At 43.0% G+C, this 24,046-nt stretch overlaps 3 protein-coding genes across 3 annotated transcripts; 2 read left to right on the top strand and 1 right to left on the bottom strand.

The window, feature by feature from the left end:
- Positions 1 to 17: 17 nt before the first annotated feature.
- rplp0 (ribosomal protein, large, P0) lies at positions 18 to 3,652 on the bottom strand. Its single transcript, XM_077011735.1, has 8 exons — positions 3,602 to 3,652; positions 3,081 to 3,189; positions 2,111 to 2,286; positions 1,683 to 1,770; positions 1,440 to 1,586; positions 1,144 to 1,329; positions 701 to 841; positions 18 to 247 (listed from the first exon to the last, which is right to left on the bottom strand). The coding sequence occupies exons 2-8, from the start codon at positions 3,132 to 3,134 to the stop codon at positions 83 to 85; spliced, it is 957 nt and encodes a 318-aa protein (XP_076867850.1). The 5' UTR covers positions 3,135 to 3,189; positions 3,602 to 3,652; the 3' UTR covers positions 18 to 82.
- Positions 3,653 to 3,844: 192 nt separating this feature from the next.
- dhx33 (DEAH (Asp-Glu-Ala-His) box polypeptide 33) lies at positions 3,845 to 11,376 on the top strand. The gene is made up of 12 exons (XM_077011734.1): positions 3,845 to 4,529; positions 4,730 to 4,890; positions 5,044 to 5,271; positions 5,348 to 5,518; positions 5,919 to 6,104; positions 6,916 to 7,027; positions 7,426 to 7,585; positions 7,891 to 7,979; positions 8,310 to 8,437; positions 8,852 to 9,055; positions 9,328 to 9,414; positions 9,529 to 11,376. Exons 1-12 carry the CDS (start codon positions 4,322 to 4,324, stop codon positions 9,835 to 9,837), a joined length of 2,043 nt encoding a protein of 680 aa, XP_076867849.1. The 5' UTR covers positions 3,845 to 4,321; the 3' UTR covers positions 9,838 to 11,376.
- A 2,768-nt stretch (positions 11,377 to 14,144) lies between these two features.
- Positions 14,145 to 23,923, top strand: vkorc1l1 (vitamin K epoxide reductase complex, subunit 1-like 1). The gene is made up of 3 exons (XM_077011737.1): positions 14,145 to 14,469; positions 17,859 to 17,968; positions 19,632 to 23,923. The coding sequence occupies exons 1-3, from the start codon at positions 14,240 to 14,242 to the stop codon at positions 19,856 to 19,858; spliced, it is 567 nt and encodes a 188-aa protein (XP_076867852.1). The 5' UTR covers positions 14,145 to 14,239; the 3' UTR covers positions 19,859 to 23,923.
- Positions 23,924 to 24,046: the final 123 nt, after the last annotated feature.

The following is a 24,046-nucleotide window of genomic DNA, read 5'->3' as shown; positions in this document are numbered from 1 at the left end:
CATCACACAAGACACTGTAGGTTCTCAGATCGTTTATTGAAGTTGACAGATTACAGCGTTGCGCCATCACGACGTTTCACTCTTAGTCAAACAGGCCGAATCCCATGTCCTCGTCGGACTCCTCAGACTCGTCCTTGGCTGGCTCCGCGGCTGGGGCCGGAGCTGCAGCTGCCTGTGTGGATGTGGCAGCGGCCACAGGAGCAGCGGCGGCAGCGAAGGCGGAGGGGTCTGCCAGGAAGGCCTTGACCTGGAGGGGAGAACAGGAGCAGTGAGCTACTGACAGGAAAACGTATGGAAGTGAGTGGACATTGGTGCCACAAACAAAACGGTTCTCTTCACTCTAAAAATGTAATTGATTATTATGGTTAAAAATGTTAACAGATGTGCCTATGGCTACAAGTACAAATTTTAGTCTTGCTGAAAAAAAATCACTCTGTAATGTTTTCAAAAACCACCACCCACACCTAAAAGCGAAGGTGTAGGAGTTCGAGACTTTTGGTGTTGAGCAAGGTCTCATTTGCTCAACCTGTAAGACATGTTCAAATGTCTGAGACCAAGCAGGGAAGGCAGACAGGTGTAAAGGGGGGGCAGGTTTCTCTCTGCAGGTTGAACACCACAACAGCACTGCAGGAGCGGTTCTGTAACCTGGCCTGTAGGGCTCGAGCACTGCCGCCCTGTGGAGGAACAGAGCGCATTTTACCTTATCAGCCAAGGGGAAGGAGTAGTCCGTCTCCACAGCAACGGCCAGAACCCTCTTGTACCCGTTGACAATGGAATGGGGGATAGAGGCCAAAGTGGGATAGCCAATCTGCAGGCAGACACTGGCAATGTTCCTCACACCCTGAGTAGGGAGTAAAAAGTCAGGATTTAGAAGGATTCTGATAGTGCCATTTATGAATAAGCAGTTACATTTCTTGTAAATAGTTGAATCCAGGGCCCCTAGATAGCACTGGATGCATTGTGCCATTTACAAATAGCGAATGTGTGAATTCAAACGTCCCTGTACGCTGATGGACTGCAGGCAGACAGGGATAGCAAGAATCAAGTTGATGTGTGCAGGGGGAACGACAGAGCAGCACAGCAGCAGCTAATCTGTAACTAATCCTGCGAGTTCAAAATCTGCAATCTGGCCCTCGCCCTCACCTCCAGGAACCGCTTGTGCAGGGCATCCTCCGTGATGTCCAGCACCTCAGGGCTGTAGACGCTGCCATTGTCATAGACCTGCTGGATGAGCAGGCCGTAGGAGAAGGGGGAGATGTTCAGCATGTTGAGCAGGGTAGCCTCGCTGGCCCCCACCTTGTCCCCAGGCTTAATCAGCTGAACATCGCTCTGGAAGGAGAGGACAGAGCTTAGACATGGAGACAAGCCCTCTTGGCAGAAGTAGGTCAATAGGCAAAGCTAGCCCAGACAAATTGTCCATATTATGCTTTTCTCCATACCAAGATTTCAATGGTTCCTCTGGAGATCTTGGTGGTGATGCCCAGAGCCTGGAAGAAGGAGGTCTTCTCAGGACCCAGACCGGTGTTCTGTGCGGGCACAGTCACCTCACAGGGAGCAATGGCACCAGCACGGGCCGCGGCCGGCACCTAAAATGCAGAAAGGCAGTTAAAACTCCTGCTGTTCAAGAGATCTGCTCCACGCTTGATAGGCTAGGTGCCAGTGTGAACTATAAAGATACTTGCCTTATTGGCCAGCAGCAGGTCCCTGACCTCAGTCAGGTCTTCCTTGGTGAAGACAAAACCAACATTTCCACGGATGTGGGGGAGCAGCCTGAGACACAGCAGGTCATCACTCGAACACATCCAAAAATGTACAAACATACTTGTACTAAACCCCCCCTACTGCAGTTCAATGTCTGAAACCCTGCGTCCCTGAGCACCGTGGGGTGCAGACACCCAGGGATAGAAAGGAACAGGTTGATTTGTGCAGGGGGAACGACAAACCAGCACTGAATCAGCTGATCTGTAACTTATCCTGCACAATATGCTTTTAGTTTTAAAAACTAATTATAGACTCTCTACAAAAACGTAGCCCAGGGTCCTCAATTAATACACCCAGCATGGCACAGACCATCCAGGCCAATAAAGCCCCAGCACCTGTTAATACGCACTTCTCAAGAGCCGGGTTGTTCTCCAGGTGTCCGCGGATGGCCTTCCTCATCATGGTGTTCTTGCCCATAAGCACGACGGCCTTGCCCCGCAGGGACAGACGAATGGTCTGCATCTGCTTGGAGCCGACATTGTCTGCGCCCACGATGAAGCACTTCGGGTAGTCATTCAGCAGTTGCTGCACACAAACGGGGAGTGCAAATCAAAAGCTGCACATCGAACAGGCACTAGGTGCAACACCTGTACAAGGACAACTGTTTGAGACCAAGCGTCCCCGCCAGCCGTGGAGGACGGACAGACGAGGATAGTAGGAAACAGATTTATCTGTGCAGGGGGAACGACAGAGCAACACTGAAACAGTCGATCTGTAACTGAAACCTGCATTAAAATGACTCCCAAAACCTGAGCAACAAATGTGATGAACTAGATGCAGGGGAAGGGAACAGCACGTAATTCCACATTCTTCCAGCGTCTCAAAAACAGCATTAATAACTCACAAAATACACTCCCCATCGCCTACTGACAAATAAATAAGATGGACACCCTGAATGATGTCTGGTGTATATACACACCGCTTCAAACGACTGAATTCAGGTATAATATCAAACAATAAAACAAAACTGCCAGCAGAATGGGACAATCCAAAGTTTGCAAACAAGCCTGAAATTACTAGACTAAAGTGTTGGCTGGAGTGGTGTAATTAAGCAGGCATCTGGCAGTCTGATGGACGAATCTGGATCTGTTGTAGATTACAGTAGCCTACTCATTGAGAGTAATGCTCAACAGATAGACAGGTCTGTCTTCAGTATTTGGAACATTAATCACAATACAAATAGTGTCCGCATTTTTTGTTGCTACAACGGCCATTTAAGTTACTTGCCGTTTCCACTTTCATCAATCCAGAACGTGCTAGGATACCTCATTTCAACCATATACGTCAAATTAACGCTGTTCCGTGCAAATGTCACTTACAATGATTTTCAAGAAGTAGTTGGACTTCCACGTGGCCCTGTCTTCCCTGGGCATCTTTACAGTGCTTCCAAGGATCGGGTAACAGCCGGTTTAAAGACAAGGTGAATATCTTGGAGACGAAAAAACGACAGTATCGTTAGTTCTGATTCTTAGGAGCGTCAAACATGGACAAATTAGCACTCTTTGCTAACCCAGTTAACAACATTTAATTTTCCAAATGGTTTATTAGAGAAACATTAACAAAAATCTACAGATACGCTTCGTCTTTTACGGTGTAACACCAACTAGTTATATAATCGGTAATCGGCCTGGACACGTGGGACGAAGCACGCGCGTTAATATGGCGCGCGGAGGCCTTTGCCACGAGCTGCCCTGTATTCCCGCCCAAGACGGGCTTATTCGCGATCATGCCCAATCGGTACAATGGAAACATTTGCGCATTATTCGTATAAATGTGCACAGTTTGTTTGGTAGCGGGGTTATGAGTTTCGAAAATTATGCTAGGGTGGCACAAATCTTACCTCACTGTAGGGACGCGTGAAAGAAAGAGGCTAGAACAGGAAACGAGGCGGTATTATACGTAACAACCATCCAATCACAACGAGGCATTAACAAAAAGAGGCGGGGCTCACCGGAATGGCCAGTATCCTTGTCACACATGGCAAAGCGTCATACGTGTCGTACTTGTATACAATCTATGGTCGACTCAGAATGTAATATATATATATATATATATTGTAATATATTGGCATCACAAGCACCGTGTATAGTCGGACAAGGTAAAATGGCTAAAAACTCCTACATAGCCCCGGAAATCAGCTGCCAAACGCACTACACTCAATATATTCTCAAGAAGAGCTTGACTCGCTGCTTAAGGAGTTTGTTTTTACGAAATTAAGAAGACTCGGGGTATTTGTAGCAAGGAAAGCACACTAGTAAGGTGTGAAAATAAGAGTTTATATTTTAACAAATTTAAATTAGTTAAATACCCACAAATAGCAAGAAAACACAGGAAAGGTTAACGGAGAACGAGGTCCTACAAACTCGACACACCATTTTTACGTCAATTCCGTGCGACGTCGAAGTGTGAGCCACGTGGGACGCAATTCCTTCAACGACGAGGTAAACAACTGCATTGCGAGTCTTCTCTACCTCACAAACTGCCTTTTTGCCTATTTTTGTATAAGGTCACAGTTCATTGTAAGAGACGGATTCTTTTTGATCGGAGCTTCCGTCAGATCATGCCCCACGACCCCGATCCTCCTCCGGCGAAGAAGTTTAAGCCGGGGTCTCCTTTCTTGCGTCTCGATAAGAAGCCTGTAATGCTACTACCCAGGAAGGGAAACACTCAAATACCGATAGACATTCAGAGGAAACACCTTCCAATTTACCAAGCAAAATCTCAGCTCATCAATCAATTAAGACAGCTGCATAATGCCGTGTTAATAGGTAAGACGATTAATCGACACAAGCTATCTAGTTGTCTAGTTAGTTATGCAACGAAAGAATATAGACCACTTATTGCTAAGCTTATTGGCTAATCTTGCTTTTATGGCCGTTTCACTTTACTAAATCACCTTTTAAGTCGGAACTGTATATGTGGTTTGTTAATTTTTTTAAAGTTTATTCATTATTCTCGCGACCTACAGGAGAGACAGGCTCTGGTAAAACCACGCAAATACCCCAGTATCTCTATGAAGCTGGAATTGGTCGTCAGGGCATCATTGCGGTCACACAGCCTCGCCGTGTGGCCGCCATATCACTGGCGGCCAGAGTTGCCGAGGAAAAGAAAACTCATCTTGGAAAACTGGTACGTGTACTGTGTATAAAGTAACGCGCTGCTGTTATGTAGACATTTTAAGTTAGTAGTACATTGATTGTCGTTACGTTTGTGTGTCTATTTGGAGGTATTCTTGGCATTGTCGATAGACCTGATCATAACACAACTTCCACTTTTTCTCAGGTGGGCTACACGGTGCGATTTGAGGATGTGACCTCGTCGGAGACCAAGCTGAAGTTCATGACCGACGGCATGTTACTGAGAGAGGCGATGGGAGATCCTTTGCTGCTTCGCTACACTGTCGTGATCCTGGACGAAGCTCATGAGCGGACAGTCCACACGGATGTCCTTTTTGGAGTGGTGAAAACTGCTCAGCGCAAACGCAAAGTGCAAAATAAGGTTCCTCTAAAGGTGAGAATTTTACCAGGGTCACTAAACTACCCTCCTCTGTCCCAGTCTGTCTGCAACTAAACTCTCTGATCTCCAGGTCCTTGTGATGTCTGCCACCATGGATGTGGACTTGTTCTCCCAATATTTCAATAAGTCTCCTGTGCTGTACCTGGAAGGGCGACAGCACCCAGTTCAGATCTACTACACCAAGCAGTCCCAGTCAGATTACTTGCAGGCAGCACTGGTCTCCATATTTCAGATCCACCAGGTTGGTGTCAGACCTCTGATAGAGGTGTGTGTGTGAGTGTGAATGTGAGTGTGAAAGAGATTTTGTGCTCTAGTTTGAGATCACTTAAATTTAACTTGGTGCTGGAACTTTTGACCTTTGTCCGCATTTTCTTTTTAAAGCTGTTCTAACCATGACTGTTCCAAATAAGAAAACTTTAGTTCTTTGTTTGAGGTCTGAGGGGGTTGTTTTTAGGGAGGTATTTAAGTCAATACAATTTAAGCTTCACAATGTTTGATATATATTGCACAGTTGATAGATTAAACATTAACAGCAGATACTCTTAAAGGCTGTATTTTGTTTCTAACAATTGGCTTAATTGTAAGTCTGCTGTAAGGATTTCTGCTGGTGAACTTTTTCTGATGTTTATTTGGTGGTGCAGGAAGCTCCTCCTTCACATGACATCCTGGTCTTCATGACTGGTCAGGAGGAGATCGAAGCGCTAGCTCGTACCTGTCGGGACATCTCCAAGCATCTTCCTGACACCTGTGGGCCAATGACGGTCATCCCCCTGTACGCCTCTCTCCCACCCACCCAGCAGCTCAGGGTCTTTCAGCCTGCGCCCAAGGTATTCACAGCAACACAACCATTGAATGATCACTCACAATGTTCCTGATGGCAAAATGCTCAGAACTGGTGCATTAACTGAGCCAGACCAGGCCCGTATGTGGCCTGAAAGGAGAACACAATGTTGCAGACTTTCATTTAGTTTTGAAGGAAATAAATACAATATAGTTCTTTGCACTTCTAAATGTCTTAAGGTTTTTAGAAAATACAATAAGTGGAACATTTTAAAGACTCTTAAGATGACTGTGATGATGCACCTGTATTCATCTCACTCTCTGTAGTGAACCCGCCTCCATATTCACCCACTTGTACCACACTCACAATGACATAGTAATTAATTCTAGCACTCAAATGAAGCAGCATCAGTAGAAAAAAATCTATATTGCAATCTACAACATAAAAACAATAATATAAAGCATTATTCTAAGTTTTATTTTAAATGCCCACACAAATGAAGTAATGTTAGTCTAAATAAAGTTGCACAAAGTCTAAAATGCAGTGTAAGGGAAGATATTCCTCATAAATGCATCGTCACTGCTCCAAGTGGCTTTGCAGTTAAAACATGTATCTTTGCCATTTCCCTTAAGGTCTGTATTACAAGTTATTAGTCCAATGGCTGACCACATTCTATCTTAATAGGATGTAAAGCAAGACTCTTTGAGGGAAAGGTTTTTCTCATTATGATGAATCTCAAGTTTCGAATCTCAAATTGTTTTAAATTGCCATTATGTTTTGTTTTCATGGAAGCATACACTTTTAGGGTTTGGGTTTTAGCTCTTAGGTTTATCAGAATTTTTTTGTCTGGATGACAGGGATGTAGGAAAGTTGTCCTCTCAACCAACATTGCAGAGACATCCATAACTATCTCTGGTATCAAGTACGTCATTGACACGGGAATGGTAAAAGCTAAGCGCTTTAACCCAGGTAAGAATCCTAGTGTCCAACAGTTCAATACCTACTACATTCACCTGAACTAAACACTACAGACAGTAGGGGTTTAATGTTAGACAGTTGCAATGTTAGATCACATTGCAATCAAATACAATGTTTTAGCATTGCATGATCATGTTTTAAATTTAAGCTGTTGTTTCTGAAATTTTTTTAGTCATTGCAAGTATAAAAAAATTATACTCTATACTCCAAGAGAATATAGATGGAAACACATACATTACTGTAACCTATAGACACCATGTGGGGACTTTACTATACTTTTATTAATACCAGTTTTAATAACAATACAATAACATCCTAATAATACTAAGCAACAACAGTCAATCCCAGCAAACGCATGTAAACCATCATTTGTGTTGTGCGGTTGCCAGACAGTGGTCTGGAGGTGCTGTCTGTGCAGAGGGTGTCCAAGGCTCAGGCCTGGCAAAGAGCTGGCCGTGCAGGGAGAGAGGACTCGGGGTCGTGCTACCGTCTCTACACTGAAGAGGAGTTTGACAACTTTGCCACCATGACTGTGCCCGAGATACAACGGTAAAATGGATTAGAATTATATTTTGCCATAAATATGTGCTTGCATACATCCAGACTTGGTTTGCTTGTTTCACTCATTTCCTTAAACAGGTGACATAAATGATTTAAACATGTGGTAGTTTTCATGACGGTGCCCAGCAGTACTGGTATTTTTGCATGAATTTGTGAGATGTCACAGTCTTGTAAGATAAAAGATACGAGTTAGATAAGTTGTGTGTTCAAATGGTTCTGCAGGTGGTTTGCTGCAAACTATGAAACATGATGATCAGGTATCATCTGATGGTTGTCCCATCTGGGTTCTGTAGGTGTAACTTGGCTGGTGTGTTGCTACAGCTGCTGGCTCTGGGCATTCCTGACGTCTTAAACTTTGACTTCATGTCCAGACCTTCTCCTGGTAAGAGTCCAAAACATTCATGACCTTTACTCCAGACTGTGGGTACTGGTTTGATATTTACTTGAGACTGTCTGTTCAGATATGCTAGCAAGACGCCTAAGGCCCTCCTCACCATGACCTTTAATTAATCATTTCACTGAGCAACTGATGAATAAATAACAATACATCCCTAGTTAACGTTGGCCATCAGCAATGCAGCTGATGGTATACTCAAAAATAACTCATTTAGTGTCATTAATGAAACTTCTGAAAGTAACTTTGTTTAGAAGTGCTTTCAGAAGATGATCTTTATTGGTGGAGTTACTGAGGCCCCTGATTGTAATTGGATAGAGTCGATGCGAATGGCTGTGGAGCAGCTGGATCTACTTGGTGCTGTGGAGAGAAGGGGCGATCAGATCTCACTAACTCCTCTGGGCAAGAAGATGGCCTGCTTCCCCCTTGAACCGCGCTATGCGAAAGTAAGACAGAAATGCTGTGCTTGGCAAGCTTTGCTTGTTGACTTTATTACGCCTAGGGCCAGTGTCTCACACCAAGATTATTCTTAAACTTGGTCCAGAGTGGCCTTCCAGTGAATCAACACTGACATTACAATTTAGTCCATAGCTCAGCCAAATACACATCCACAAAACCAGCCCCTTCTGAAGAAAATGTACCTGACTGCTTTCACTTCTAAGGACCACATTCAGTACATAAATTGTTTGAGGCTTCAAAAGATGCGATTCAATTCCTCAGCAAGCAAGGCAGCATTTTCTGTTGACCTAGGTCTTCCTTCAAGGGAAGAAGCTCATAAAAATTGAGTCGTAACAAACAGTTGATCTATGTTTGACATAACTGTGGCTGTCTGACCGCTGTCCTCGTTGTCTATTGTCTAGACCATCCTGGCCTCTCCGGAGTTCTCGTGTGCAGAGGAGGTCCTTACCATCATCTCGCTGCTCTCTGTGGACTCCGTGCTGTACAACCCGCCCGCCCACCGGGACGAGGTGGTCGCTGTGCGTCGGAAATTTGTCTCCAGCGAAGGAGACCACATGACCCTCCTCAACGTCTACAGGGCCTTCAAGAAAGTCGGCGGGAACAAGGTAGGTAAAGCTCTTCCTGCAAGACATTTCATGGAGAGAATTTTTGACTTTGTGAATCTATATAAAACTAGCCTTACCAATTTTCCCTAATTGTTCATTAAGGGTGCATGGTCTTGTCTCTAGCTGCAGAGCACAAACAACTGTGGCATGTTCAGTACTGAGAACAATAATTTTTTTATGTCATCATATGAAGATTTATTATAATTCGCTTGAAACTTACATGAGGTTTGTACTTACACTTGTATGTTATTGGTGTCTGCTCTGTGCTTCAGGAGTGGTGTAGGGAGAACTTTGTGAACAGCAGGAACATGGGCCTGGTGGCTGAGGTCCGAGCACAGCTGAGGGACATTTGCATTAAGGTGCTGCCTGTCGGGACGCTGCCAGTTCAAACAGAACATAACCCAGCTTTTATTTTGACCATTTGTAGCTGTGTCTTCTGCTAAGGCTTAATCGTGCTTTTCTTCATCCTGCAGCTGGGTCTGAAGCTGGAGTCCTCACACTCGGAGCTGGCCAACGTGCGCCGGTGCCTCGCTCATGGCATGTTTACTAATGCTGCTGAGCTGCAGCTTGATGGCACCTATGTAGCCCTGGACACCCACCATCCTGTGGCCATCCACCCGTCCTCTGTCCTCTTTCAGGCCAAGCCGGCTTACGTCATCTTCAATGAGCTTCTCCACACCTCCCGCTGCTACATGAGGGACCTGTGCCTGGTGGACTCCGAATGGCTGCAGGAGGCCGCGCCCGAGTACTTCCGCCGTAAACTCCACGCCACCAAGAGCTAGTGGGTGTGGCTAGTGGGTGGCAGTGCTTGACCAAAGGACTTGTTGATATTCTAGTCAAAACAGCTGATGTCATCGTAAAAGAAGATGGTTATTGTCACCATAGAAAACTTTGTTCTTGCTTCAGAATCTTTTGGACCTAGCAAGCCTAAATGCCTAAATGGCAGTGGACATTAGTTAAAAGCAGGGTAAATAATACACTATTGGTTGATTTGAGGGTTTAGAAATTGAAATTATTGAAGAACTGAAGTGTTTTGCTCCTCTTTGTACCAAGGACTCATTTGGCATGCCCATAAAAGGGTGTGACTGATGTATGTAGTTAAGTGGTCAGTGCTTGAATAGCAGAAGCTGATTTTAAAATGGATAACTCTTTCTACCTGAAAAACATGAACAATCCATAAAATTACTCTACAGATTCTAGCTTAGGTTTAGTTGGATGCACATTAGTTGAGCTTGGGTTGTCTGTATTAGCATGTTTCTTTCCTCCGCAAGTCATTCTCTGTTCACAGACGCAACTGTGCTGCTGTGCCATTTCTGCATCAGATTTCCATATTTGCAAATACTATAAGGCCAGTGTTGAGCCTTGTCCTAGATAAGTTTTCAGATCACCATCCACAAACATGGATGGGACAGACTGTTATTGTCCATTTTGGTTTCATATAGGGGACATTTAAATTTTGTCTGATATACCTGTTCAAGACCAATGTCTGTTCTTAGCTGAATACATAATAACCGTTCATATTAACTGCTAGAACTCTGTGGTCCTGTATCCAACTAGTGTGAATGGCATCTCCAGTTTAGCAAAAATGTTATTGTGGGATGAAGAGTAGTAAATAGTTTTTATGCTTACATTCTTATTACGTGTTGTTGAGAGGAAGCCATATAAGAATTTTTGACTGAAGACAGCTATCTGACATTCTGTATTCCAACCATAGGAAAGGCAGGGCTTCTAATTTGGTCTTAAAAAAATAACGTCAGAGTTTTAGAAACACAGTTGGCTTTGCTCTAGACTTTAATATGGTAAATAAGTAGTGAGGCCCAGTATGGCCTCTGTTAGCTATGCATGCCTTTCTGTAATATTTGTATACTACTAAATCCAGATGCCATACACTAATATGGCCGCACAACTTACCTTCCGCAGATTGTGGACTGTCATTGCACAAACCAGTACTTCTATACTGATATGCTATGCATGATGTATGATGAACAGAATATGATGACTCAGGTTTCTACAGAACAGTGAATGTATCTCAGAACATACTTAGGGTAGTTGTAGGGAAATTTGTAAAATTGTAGAATAAAAACAGCACGACCAAGGAGCTTTCTTAAGATTTACTATGTAAACTACTTGCATCCCAAATATGATCACTTTCCAGACATGCTTGAATTTTAAGAGATGGGTTTTTATTATTTATAATGCTTACTTTCTTTTGAATATATAAAATCATATTCAACTCAAAATTATGTTGGGTTTCTTTCATAGAAGCATGTGTTAAAATAGGCTACTAAAAAGCAACCTGGTTTCAGGCAAAACTAACCAACTGCATTATTAAAGCAACCTATTTAGACATTTGTTGATCTGTTTCTGACTAAGAAGTAGTTTCTTCCACTTTTCTGTTAAAATCAGATTTTCCCCAACTTGCATTTTGGAGAAGTGTATGAGACGTTTAAAGGACTATGAACCAGGGTGTGATGATTTGAGTCTGGTTGACTCCCGAATGGCTACACGAAACGTCGCGGGAAAGCTTCCGCCGTAAACATGCCACCAAGACCACGTCACCGTCACATGGCCTTGCGATCAGTATACCACCGCATGTACTGTCACTGCATACAGTGGCGGGAGTCGGCATACGCCACTCCTGCGGCCACCGTACAGTTGGAGAGTAATCTGAGCTAATAACGTGTATCCCGATCGCCTTTGCGACAAAATACACCAAAAGAACGTTTTCTAAACGGACGGAAGCGTTAGAAATATGCTGGCCAATCAGAGTTCAGTTGCTATGGTTGCAATCCAAACAAATTGTCAGCATGGCGGCAGAACACAAACCATTATACGATAAGAAACACATTGAGTATAAAAATGTTAAAGAAAATAAATAGAGGACCTTAACAGAAAGTCCAGGACTCGTGGTGAGTGCCTTCGTAACACAGCCACCGCAAACTATTCGCTAACTAGCTAGCTAACTTGGTTAACCTAGCTAGCTTTCTCTTAAAGGAAAATCAGCGTGTTTTTGTACTGTCTTATGATCGTTTAATTTATGACACGCATTTATGAAAATGTTGAGAACGTGTACAAAGGTGTTTTAAAAGGCATTGAACTTGATGCGATCATTGTAAAATTTTAATAAGAAACAAAAACAAAAGGTCAGTTATTCCAGTTACTTCACGTTAGTAGCGCCGTCCTCTCAGTTCAAATGGTATAGGACCGCCACATGTATATGATGCTCAGTTATTAGGCTGTTGTCGGGTTTAAATTGTTTAATAGGTTTACTGAAGCGCAAAAGTGAATAAATTGTTTTTTTTTGTTTAGTTATTCCACTTATTTAACCGGGGCCCAGGTTCTCGTAGTCCATTTCAACAATGAAATTGAGTTTTACCATCCAAAATATGGTCAGCCAAGGTGGTTTACTATCTTTAGTAATACAAATAATCGGAGGTCTCCAGTTGTACAAGGTTGGCATGCACCAGCACTGCGTTTTCCACTTAATTCAACTTCACAGGTAATTCAAGACCTCCACAAGATGGTTAGTTTGACGCAACAGTCTTTCATAGAATATAAAATGCATCAACTCTTTACGACAGCATTTTACTTTATCATTTAAACGTTTTATTCATAAAGTAAATTTGAACGTTTAAAAACACCATTTACACCACACTTAAAATCATTTAAAGGGCCAACATCCAAACGTAACAAGCTATTCATGTGTGCAGCTGCAATCCGACACTAGCAGATTTAATTCCAGTGACGAAATGCGTAATAGGTGCCATGAAACTTGTACTGAGGGCCGCGCCGAGTGACACGGGCACCATGTTCTCGTTTGGTGGGTCAGAAAAGGCAAACGAACATTTGGACCATGATCCGGTTCTCACGTCATTTCCAGTCTGTGTTTTTCGGCTCTGTACACAAATGACAAAAAGACAAACCAGGAAATAATCATCTCTATTTAAATAATTAGCTTGGTATTGAACATTTACAGCAATTTGCTAAATTAGCACACATTTAAAATATCAGACAAATGCGTGGTGTTTTAAAAATGGCAGCATTTACACAATAGGGTGGAAGGACGCAACGTGCCCCGACATGTTGCAATAATGAGGAACAAAGACCCAAGACGCTTGTTTGTAAAACGTCTTACCAAAAATCCATATTTCAAGATGAAGAGCTTTTGCTTCTCTTGCGCTTCATTTCGCTATTATGATATTTTTCAACAATTTTTCTCTCGTGCCCTGCAGGGCAATGGCGATTTGTGTTTAATCCGATTTCTCTCTTAGTTCTTCCTTTTCCTCCAGCATGACACGAATATTCGTTTAGATTATAATACTCATACTCGTCGTAGTGCATCGCTTCAAACTTTTCAATGTCAGTAGCCATGTTTTCAGCACAAATTTTGCAACCAGTTTTCACTGACCTCTTCAGCAAAACTCTTCTAATGTGAGTAAACAACAGATGATGTCACGCAGTTTTCAGGAGCCTGAAAGTCACGTGGGTTTGACATTCTCGTCGCTGATTTGCTGAAGATTTGACTGTTGGATCCGTATGTATACGCCCACGTTCAATGACCATGGGATTATTCGCGCCTATCTCTTCAATAGAAAATATATGGGTGTCATATGAAACCAAATCTGTAGTACAAATTAAACAAAAACATATTGTTACCATTAGGCTTGTTTAACCTTCGGCTAAACGGTATAACATAAACATTATAGAATTAAAGCCACAACAAATTATTTTAAAATCAATACGGCCCAGAATCGTTAAACTAGGAAAAATGATTTCCACATGGTGGCGGTGTTGTCTTTTTGGAAAACAGAAGGTCTTTGTGTTTCTGAACTGAATTGTCTGTAGCTACATTAATTTCTCCATACAATTTAAACATTTGGCGTAAAATTGAACTAAAGGTAGTTGAAACCCGTTGTTGCGTATGTCAACAATGCATCTAATGCTGAAGTAGCCTATGCTTCGTACGTCTTACAAATGTAAAATTTGTTGTGATTTTCATGTCTTCGTAATGAGACGCGTCAAAAACAATGCGGGCTCTTTCAGGGACATAAAAACAAACCTTGGATGTATGGTACCCCCTGGCCGAAGAGTGGCGAGACGTGGGACACGCCCCTAACAGCGGAACACGCCCCTAACCGCGGGACACGCCCCACGCTGTTCCACGTCGCAGCTCCTATAGCCCCAATGGTAGGAGGCTGCGTCTGCGAGCAAGGCCGGGGAAAAATGGCGGCGCCCGTCTTGAGAGTGTCCACCCCTCGATGGGAAAGAATAGTCAGGCTCCTCGTTTGTCTATTAGGAATACTGCTGTCTTTATATGCGTTTCACGTGGAAAGGGAAAAATCCCGGGACGGGAATTACCGGGCCATGTGCGATTTGAGCAACTCTATAAGCTGTTCCAAAGTCTTCACCTCCAGGTAAGTCCAGCGCTAGGCACAACGGGAGCTGGCTAACTGTAGCGGGTGTAGCCATGGAGGGTAACCTGGAGTGGTCGCCCATGTCTCCGCTAGCTGTGAGCTCCTTGTGCTGGGTTGGTTGACCAATTAAACTGTCAAAGGAGCCCTTGGGGACGGCAGCTAGACGGGTGTATGGCTGGCTACCTAGCTCTCGTTCTTCGACAGCTCCACGCGTCGCCGCTGGTCCAGTGTACAGTGCGGTATAACAGCTGGTTATCTCGCCAGTTACCCCACCAGCTCGGACAGACGGGGCCAGTCTAGTTAGAGCACACAAGCCTTTCAAAATAACCCAGCAAACTAAAATGCACGTTAGCTAGGCTAGCTAGCTAGCTACATATCTACTGTCAACATTAGCATTCATTGTAGCATTAGAGACACCCAGCTTATGCATGCCGGGGGAGTTCTCATATTAGTTTTCCGGTTCTGTTTAGACATTAACTGGTGTTTCTAAATAACATTTAACTCGATTATAATACTTGTTTTATGTCCCATCGCCAGCAAGCAATCCATAGCGGCTAGTAGCTAGCTGCACGGTGCAGGTGAGTTAACCTGTTAGCTGGCTAATCCTATCTATCCTAGATAGCTAGCTATACTGAACCTGTAAAACTGCACACACCTCGTTTTATTTTCCTCCGTTTTCTTGAGTCTAGTTTATATAAGCTGCTGGATATTTTGATGAACAAAACGTGGCTAGCTAGCTGGCTCAGTAGTCAAGATGTTTTTGACTTAAGTCTGTAGGCGTTTTGAATGACGAACGAAATTCGTTTAAATTATGTATCGTGTTTTACCACGATTAATTTGTGTTGAGCATAACCTTTGCCTCCGTGCTGTTAATTTATCACTGACGTGTAGGTTGTATCTTCAAGATTACGATTATCGAGAGCCATCGGGAGTTATGTGCGCTGTCATTTTTAGGTTTTCTATCTGTTATTTGCTTTGTAATGTATCTAGTTAAATAAGGAATCACGTACTTGCACATTACTTGTAGAGTTCTTGTTATGTGGTATTTGTGGATACATATGGCCTGAATTCCCAATAGTAGATTTTTGGTTTATTAAAAACCCTGGGGAAATCAAGAAATAAGGAGGTTTGTAGATAGAGACGAGATTTAGTCATGAGATTTGACCTGCTGATGTTGTTTCTTAAATCATACACAGACACACATACATGGAAGCAATATGAGGACATTGTGTAAAGGAAAACTTTCAATGGACTCTTGGATGAATATAATTTTGATTCACTGATGACCATGTGAACAAGGATATTTTAAACACCTTTAAATATTTTATCTACATACCAGCCCTGGTCAAAGATTATATAAGTCAAGTGATGTGAGACAGTAGGGGAAGCCTTCACTTTTTCATTATCAATACATTTACTGTGAGGCATCTTCTGGAGGATTTCTTTTTCTTTAATGTATATTAAAGTCTGTCCTCAGAGGAAATGCTTAAAGCTGGGATATATCATGTCTTGCAGCTGTCACATTTGTCACTTCATGACTCTGCCCAGGTGTGTCACCAGTGATGGAATTTTGATGTGAGCACATGACTCAGGTCTTTGATTACTAGACACCCCCCCCCCCCCCACACACACACAAACACACTAAACAGTGCTAAACAGATATGAAATTTGACTGGAACATTATGGCTACGGATGCACGGTGGTGGAACATGCAGCTTTACTTACCAGGTTCTCAAGCGCGTTGCCATGTGCATCGGTGTGTTGGGGAGATTCGCCAGCCTATGCTGAACACTTCTGTGTGTTAGTGGGTGATGTCATTTGTTGCTGATCTACAACCAGTTTGTGGTTTTGCTAACAAGGGAGAGGCATTCTGTTTCCAGATCATCACAAAAAGACAAACGTCCCTCTGGAGTGCAGATTAACTGGAGATTAAAAAAGGAATAGATTAATCATATTCATGTGGCGAGCTTTGTTAGATTAGTACCCTTTTCGCTTTGGAACGATTGAGCAAACTGTAAGGAAGGTTGCGTGAAGGAGGTGTGAAAAAGGAGGAGGCATTCTGGAAACCTCAGACAACTATTTTCTGTAATGTAGTGCAGTTTCTGCTTTTAAAGTTGCTGAATTTTGGAGGGCTTTAGAATTGACTTGCAGGAGACATACAGTCTCGTCTGTAGCCGCTTTGCATTTGGCCATTGCCCGAGTAATGTCAGACAGCTTGTAATACTTGCAGCCCAGTTTCTCAAATGAAGGCATTTAGATAATTTCACATTGCTTTGATGTTTAGAGCAGTTTGCATCTCTTTAATAAGCTGCAGTGCAAATCTGTCTCTGTTCCACAGTGTGAAAGAAAATAATTGTCAAAAGCAGTTACACAAAAAGATGATGAGGTGATGAAGACAAATGGTGGATGAGAATACAAGGCAGAAGCCAAAGCAGCCAGCATTAGAAGGGACAGTTATTTCCCTCGCCTTCAAACACAAACCAGAGGGAGGTGATAGGCTGTCATTAACTTGGTAGATTCTTTATGTAGGCTATCAGTATTTATGATTGTACATGAAAGTACAAGGGCCTGTGGGATTTAACGACCTGCCAGGACTAAAAATGTCAGTGGTATTAATTTGATGCGGCTGTCTGTGAAGGATGTCAGTGTTCCTGACTGCCATCTGTGTTATGATTTTAATTAGCCAGTTACGTTACTGGTACCCATTTTGTGCCGTGGGCAGAGCCCTGGTCAGGTGAGGTTAGCACTGGGATGCAGAAGACTGATAAGGCCTATCTGAATCTCCCCACAGCAGAAGGGCTGACTGTTGTGCTCACAGGCCATCTAGTGAACTTTGAGGGTTTGGAGCTGGCTCCGGAGAGCAAAGGCCATCATTGTGAATACAGTGGCGTGATTATCTGGCAGGGAAACCTGCTTGCGTCACTCACGTCTGCCCAGGGTCGGGCCCTGTCATTCCCCTCAGACTGTAATGCAGACGAAGCGCTTGAGGTACCACAGAATCTGTATGGCCTTTCCAAACAATAGAAATGATAATGCTTATGTGTGCTGGATGTAGTTCTGCTCAGGCATTGAATCATTGTATTTCTATTGTATTCACATAAGAACCATTATTTTCCCCTTGTGTTTGAGGTAAATATTTATGGTCTCCTACAGTGTTGATTGGTTTAAATGTGATCTATTTGCATGATTGTATTCCACTGTTTTGATCATTATCTTGTCGCACATTTTCTTCTCTTTGTCAGGAGGCAAATACTTCCTCCTTGTTGCACTTAGTGGTGCCAGGGACACATGTAGCAGTCATTTGGGCTCATTTTAAGATCCCTGAGCTGACTCCATTTCTCCACCCAAACCCACAGTGTCTCTATATGTCTCTCTTCTCCTCTTTGCAGATGGGGTCGAGGATTTGGATTGTTGGGATCCATCTTTGGTAACGACAGTGCAATAAACCAGCCAAACAGTGTCTACGGACTTTTCTTTTATGTGTTTCAGCTGTTATTGGGTAAGGATTTGACCAAGTGCCTTTCAAGGGGCTACACATGACTAACACTGCATATCTGACTTTTCATGCACATGTCCAGGGCCTTCTGGCCCTGGTTCTTAGAACCACATCAAAGAAATGGGGCTCGTGCAAGAGAAAAGGGCTTGATCTGGCCCTGAGAGTGGTCCTAAGGGCTAAAGCACTCCACTAAGTGGATGCTACTGCATGCTGCTAGTTTTGGTTAGTTTCCTGCCATTCACCTAATCCAGAAATGATTCAGAGTGAACATTGAACTGTTATCATAGGTGGGACACAAGTGGCACTAATGGGAGGCTCATGCACAAAAGCAAGTTTCATTACAATATCCGTTTGATAAGGCTGTTCCAGAGAAAATGTTGATTTATGCAGGTGGGTCCAGTTTCTGCATAGATGGTATCCGCATCTCATCGTCTTTGAGTATGAACCTCACAACAGGCTTTAGTAGAGTTTCTGCTGGATGGCACCATGGTGTGTCTCTGTGTGTGTCTCTGTGTGTGTGTGTGTGTGTGCATGTGCCTATCTGTGTGAGAGTGTGAGTGCTGACTCAGCCTCTCCCACATGTAGTGTTGGCCAGCTGATCAGCCCACAGGTCCCATGGACCTTGTGTCTCTAATACAGAACACAATAATATCTTTCTCCCCCCTTGCTGAACTGGGCTAACACTAAAGTGATCACTATCAGCCTGACAAACACAAGAAGCACTTTGTCCTACATTTGCACTGACAGAGTTTAGGAGAATTTTGAAGAGGACATAATGAGTCACTTTATCATCGATGAGTCATGATTGGAGACCACGGTGGCTGTAAAATCAGGGAGTCGAGTTTGCTTTGTCATGCCCCGTGCATCGCACTGGACTGCCGGTTTCCATGGTTGAAAATGATAAGGATATTTGCACACTTGATCAGCTGATTGACCCTTAAGATGGCTATTGACGATTTTTATATTGTAAGCAAACAATTCTGTATTTAGGGAAACTGGGTAAATGAGCACTGCATTTTAAACATGGAATTTAAGGCCACTCTATATAATGTATACATTTAGAAAACCACTGTCAGATTAAATCTTTTCTTCTTTCATATTCCTTTATATCCTCCTGCTGTATTAAAAAAAGGAGTTAAATCTTATTTCCTGTGAATATAAAATATTTATAATTCTGTTATCCCCCTGTTTAAGTAGTCCTTTGTCTGCCCTTGGTGTGTGTGTGTGTGTGTGTGTGTGTGTGTGTGTGTGTGTGTGTGTGTGTGTGTGTGTGTGTGTGTGTGTGTGTGTGTGTGTGTGTGTGTGTGTGTGTGTACACTTACGTACGTGCTGTATCTGTCCCTCTTTTTCCCATAATGAAATTTCACAACTATGAATAGCACAGCTTTAGCGGAACATGTAACGGGTGTCCTCCATTCTGGAGCACGGGCCTCCTTAAAGCAGGAGGAGGGGCAAGGAGGGCAGAGGTCACGCCTCCATGCTTCCCTCCACTCCGCTCAGGGATGGTGGAGAGCATCTCGACAACGCCACTTTGCCTTTGGATTTTAGCTGATAAGAGAAGTCTGAGGAGTTCCATGAGTAAGATCAACCGATTGAGATGTTTTAATGTATGAGACAAAATGAGGTGATTTGTGTTTACGACTCTTCCTAACATGTGCATGTGCAGGTATGACGGTGAGCGCGATGGCTGCCCTGATCCTCATGACGACTTCCATCGTCTCGGTGATGGGCTCCCTCTACCTGGCCTACATCCTCTACTTCGTCTTGAAGGACTTCTGCATCATCTGCGTCAGCACATATGCACTGAACTTCATTCTCCTCGTCCTCAACTACAAGCGACTGGTTTACTTGAATGAGGCCTGGAAGCAGCAGCTCCCAGCTAAGCAGGACTAAAAAAGAAAACGGGGGGAAAAAGGAAAAATAAAAGTATGAAAGAAAAAGAAAATAAGAAAGAAAAAGAAGAGGGAGAAGGATAAAATGAAACAAGAAAAGAAATGTGACCTCTGAACGTTTGACTTACCACCGGGAGACTTTGCTTCCAAACAAATGTTTATTCTGCCCTATATGTCGAATTCAGATTATGGACGAAACAGAAAGCAATCTGGCAAATTGAAATCCTAGGGGCCACAGATCACATGTTCATTTGCGTATATACGAAGGAAGGTTTCTAAATGTGGGGGTGGGGTGGGGGGGGAGTACACAGTTTCTTTTTTCTTTTTTTTTTCTTTTTTTCATTGGTGTCCCGTGTTTCCCCTGAAGAGAACGTGCCAGGACCGGGCCCGGATGAGAGGATCCGGAGAAAGACCACGAAAGCAAAAGCACTTGCAGAAAAGACAACAGATACGGGCAGAGGAGGATATGCTACAAAGAGAAGAGAAACAGGTGGAGAGAGGTGGTGTAAAAGGTGCACGGCTTTAAAATGGTGCTTACTTGAATGGAGCCAGAAAGTCTTGCTCTTGTCAACCTGAGCTGTACACTGAACTGAATTATGGGCTTTCTTAAGAGAAAAGGAGCATGGTCATGAGGTTTATGTACAGTTACAGAAATAATTCCATTAAAAGACATGAAAAAGGGGTAAACACCATCAAAACAAAAATAAATAGTAATTTTTTTATGTTTACAGTACATTTTGTTTGTTTTCTCTTTGAAGAGGACCACTAATTTTTTTATTTGGGTGAATGTGAGATGTTTGCGTGTAGATCAGTTTTAGTAGATCACCCACAGACTTCTTTAGGTTTGATTTTTGTTGTGGAGGTGGCAGCTGTGTGTAATGTTACCGGGCTAGTTTGTGTTTTAGTGTCCAGACAGTCCTGAAGGAAATGAGAAGAAACGCTGTTCTCAAGTTCGGACCAAGTGTAGCAGCATCACCTTGTACATGTAAGAACAACAGGAGGTGACATCATTATTTTTATTGTTATTGTTTTTCCGGTGAATCATCTTTTTCATTGCCGAGTTGCCGTAGATCTGCAACAAACACTCAATTTCCAGTTTTTGTTGAGGTTGGTGGTTTCATAGGTGCAGAGAACATCTACTCCGTAATTTCACTTCTGAGTAGATTGTAATCTTGGGTTTGGTTCAGTGTTTATTTGGGAGATTATCCCTTCACTGAGTTCACCATAACAGTAAGGTTAACATACATGGGTCTGTTGCAGGGGTTGGACTTCTGTCCAGCCTGCACCCTGCTGAGACGTCTTGTCAGACAAGCACCTTTTCTGGGGGGGTTATTTTGTTTGGTTTTTTGGGTTATTTTGTAAAAACTCTTGTATGTCAACATTCCTGATCTGACAAACATCCACTAGAGAATAATGTGCCTAACATGGATTTCATTTTTTTGTGTTTTTTGTTTTGTTGTTTTTGGTTTTTAAACCCTACACTTGAACTGTGTTGTACTTAAAAGTATTTGTCTCTCTTTGTTTCTTGAACATTTATTGTGGTTTCCAACTCTTTCTTTTTCCCATTGAGCATTCAGAACAGTCAGCATTCAGAACTTGCCTCTTCCGAGCCTCCCGCCGGTCCCGCCACGCTCGTGGAAGGCTCTCGTATGAAGACCTTTACAATTCACCCTGAACTATGCGTTTGTGTAGGAGATGTTATTTGTTGTGTTTTAAAATCACTTTGTCCACATTTTACTACCTTATTACAGAGCTGGGTTAACAGTCCATTATACCCATACACTACGTGCAGTGGGTTCTGACTTGGATGTGAAACTACATCTCCCATCATTCTCTCCTGAACTCAGCAACTGCCTCTCAGTGTTTCCCCTCAGTAGATACCATACAAGGCCCTTAGGATTGCCTCTTGTACAGTGCGGACAGACAGAGAGGGAGCCAGAGCTGGGCCACACCGTGATTGGCTGACCCCTTCTTTCTGATTTAGGAGCACAGCGTGTCACTTCCTGTTAATGATGTGGACAAACCATGTTTGGGAGCAAAGTGCAGCCTGTGGTGTAGTTTTTGTCTGTGTGTATGGTCTTGATAGTGATGTCTAAATGAATCCTTGTTAAAGATTTTTTTTCTCCATCTGCTCTGTAATGGGTGTCAGTGTTGCTGATCTTCCTTCCCCTCTCTCTCTCTCTCCATTCAGTCACATCTATATCACGGTCTCTCAGTTGGACATAAAGTCCTTAATTTCACAAATTTCATTCTGATGGTTTCTGTGAAAGGCCTGACTCTCCCCCCCCCCCCCTCCCTCCAACACACACACACACACTATGAGGCCAAATTCTGTCAAATGTTTGTCACACCTTGAAGGATTTTAAACACATGCATGTGTTGGCTACAGCTTGGGTCAGCAGACAATGTAGCCCTGGCTTATCAAAGGCCATTTGTTTAGAAATGGATCTAAAAGCCAGTCCGTCTCCAATATACACCACACCACTTAGGGCCTTTGGCTGTGGAGTGGGTCTGAACTTGGTCACAATGGCAAAGTGTCAAAGACCTCTTGGGCTTGTATGTCTTAACGTGTTGCCCTTGCTAACAATATCTCCACTGATGAGGTTTTTGATAAACAGATTCATGACGGCCTCTTTGTTTTTGTGCTGATCTTGTTCTTTTTGGTATGTGAGAATTTTCTCATCCTAGAAATGTGCATGTGTGGACAAACACACACAAATCAACATCCGTCCTACCAAGTCATACAAAGACCTGGCCATGTCTTAACATTGTACACTGCTGGGCTCTCTGCAAGTGCAGCTGAGTGTAATTAGAGCCGTCTACTTGCATTGTGTAAGTCTCGTGTGGTTTACCCAAAGTTGTATGGTCTTCTGAGTCTGTGCTAGTCAAATGCGTATGTCCTCAGTTATGTCGTTTGTGTCAATCACACACTGGAAGAGGATCTGAAGCCTTTTAAACAGGTGAACTGCATTCTTAATGCACATACAGTTCTGTCCAGTTCTCATGATGTTAAAGTCTTGGAACATCCCAAAAATGAGGGCGGGTGGGTGGTCGGGAGACTGTATCCAATTCATACACCACTAAAAGTGCCTTCTGTTTGTTCACTGGGCCTTCAGTAGACTAGACTGTACAGCCTTGACTTATCCAAAGAGAGGTTGCAGTAATTTGCATGTCATGCCTGCCTTCCTGAGGGCCAATTAAGAAAGAGACTGGTGATCCCTGCGCATCTGTAATATTACATCATTTTGGACACTAAGATAGCACTTACCCCACCATTTAAAACCACAGTGCACCATCCCCATTCATGTCTCAAGCAAAAACTTGCTTTTATAATTTTTAATCTCCCACCCCCAATTTCAAATACCATTAGACTCATGTTCATGTTTCTCTTTGGTTAGGACTGCTTGAGATTATTTAGGATCTTTTCATCTGTTTATGAAGCAGTAAAGAATCGGGGCTCATGCAGGATAGGATGCATCCTGTCCATGTTTTAGATTCATAAGTAGATGGCAAGGAAACAGACCCTAGACCAGTGCTTTTCACTTCAAGACGTTTGATAAATACAGCCCTGTGTCTGTGAGAGAATCTGTCAGTGTTCGGGTTGAGTGTCATGGTAAAGCCTTTCTGGTTGTGACTAGCACGTTCTCTGTGTTCCATTTCCTGCTGTAACTGATGGGGGCATGATAAAGTCCTGTTTAGATGTATAGACTGTTAACATTCTTGCATTTTTTAGTACATATAAAAACATGACGTTGGAGGGATGAATTCTGGAATTCTGTGTGTGTCAATTCTTTAAAAAATATTTTAGGGGTATTTTTGTGGAGGAAAACTGTTTAGGTTGTTTCTGTATTTGCCAAATACACATTTAAGGAAAAACTAAACAAAAACTGTATTTTCTTACATGGAACAGTGTTACAAGGAACAGTACAAGAATACAGGAGGAAAACAACCGGATAAAATTGGTTGTCTGGAAACCAGCCCAGCGTACATATACCACAAAGAGCAGTACAAACCGTGTTATTGTTGTGTGGAATTGGTCTACCATTAAAACATTCCCTCAAATATGGCTTCTGTTCTGACCCCTCATTTTGACTGTTTTAATGTTTTTGCTTTTTAAACAGGAGATCTGGAAATGTTACCACATCCCATCCCTATGTTCACCAGAGCTCATTTTACACAGCCTTCATTT

Source organism: Brachyhypopomus gauderio, chromosome 7 (genome assembly GCF_052324685.1).
Source record: "Brachyhypopomus gauderio isolate BG-103 chromosome 7, BGAUD_0.2, whole genome shotgun sequence".
Classification (NCBI taxonomy): Eukaryota; Metazoa; Chordata; class Actinopteri; order Gymnotiformes; family Hypopomidae; genus Brachyhypopomus; species Brachyhypopomus gauderio.
The sequence above is the reverse complement of the archived record's forward strand: the minus strand, read 5'-3'. Positions and strand labels throughout refer to the sequence as shown.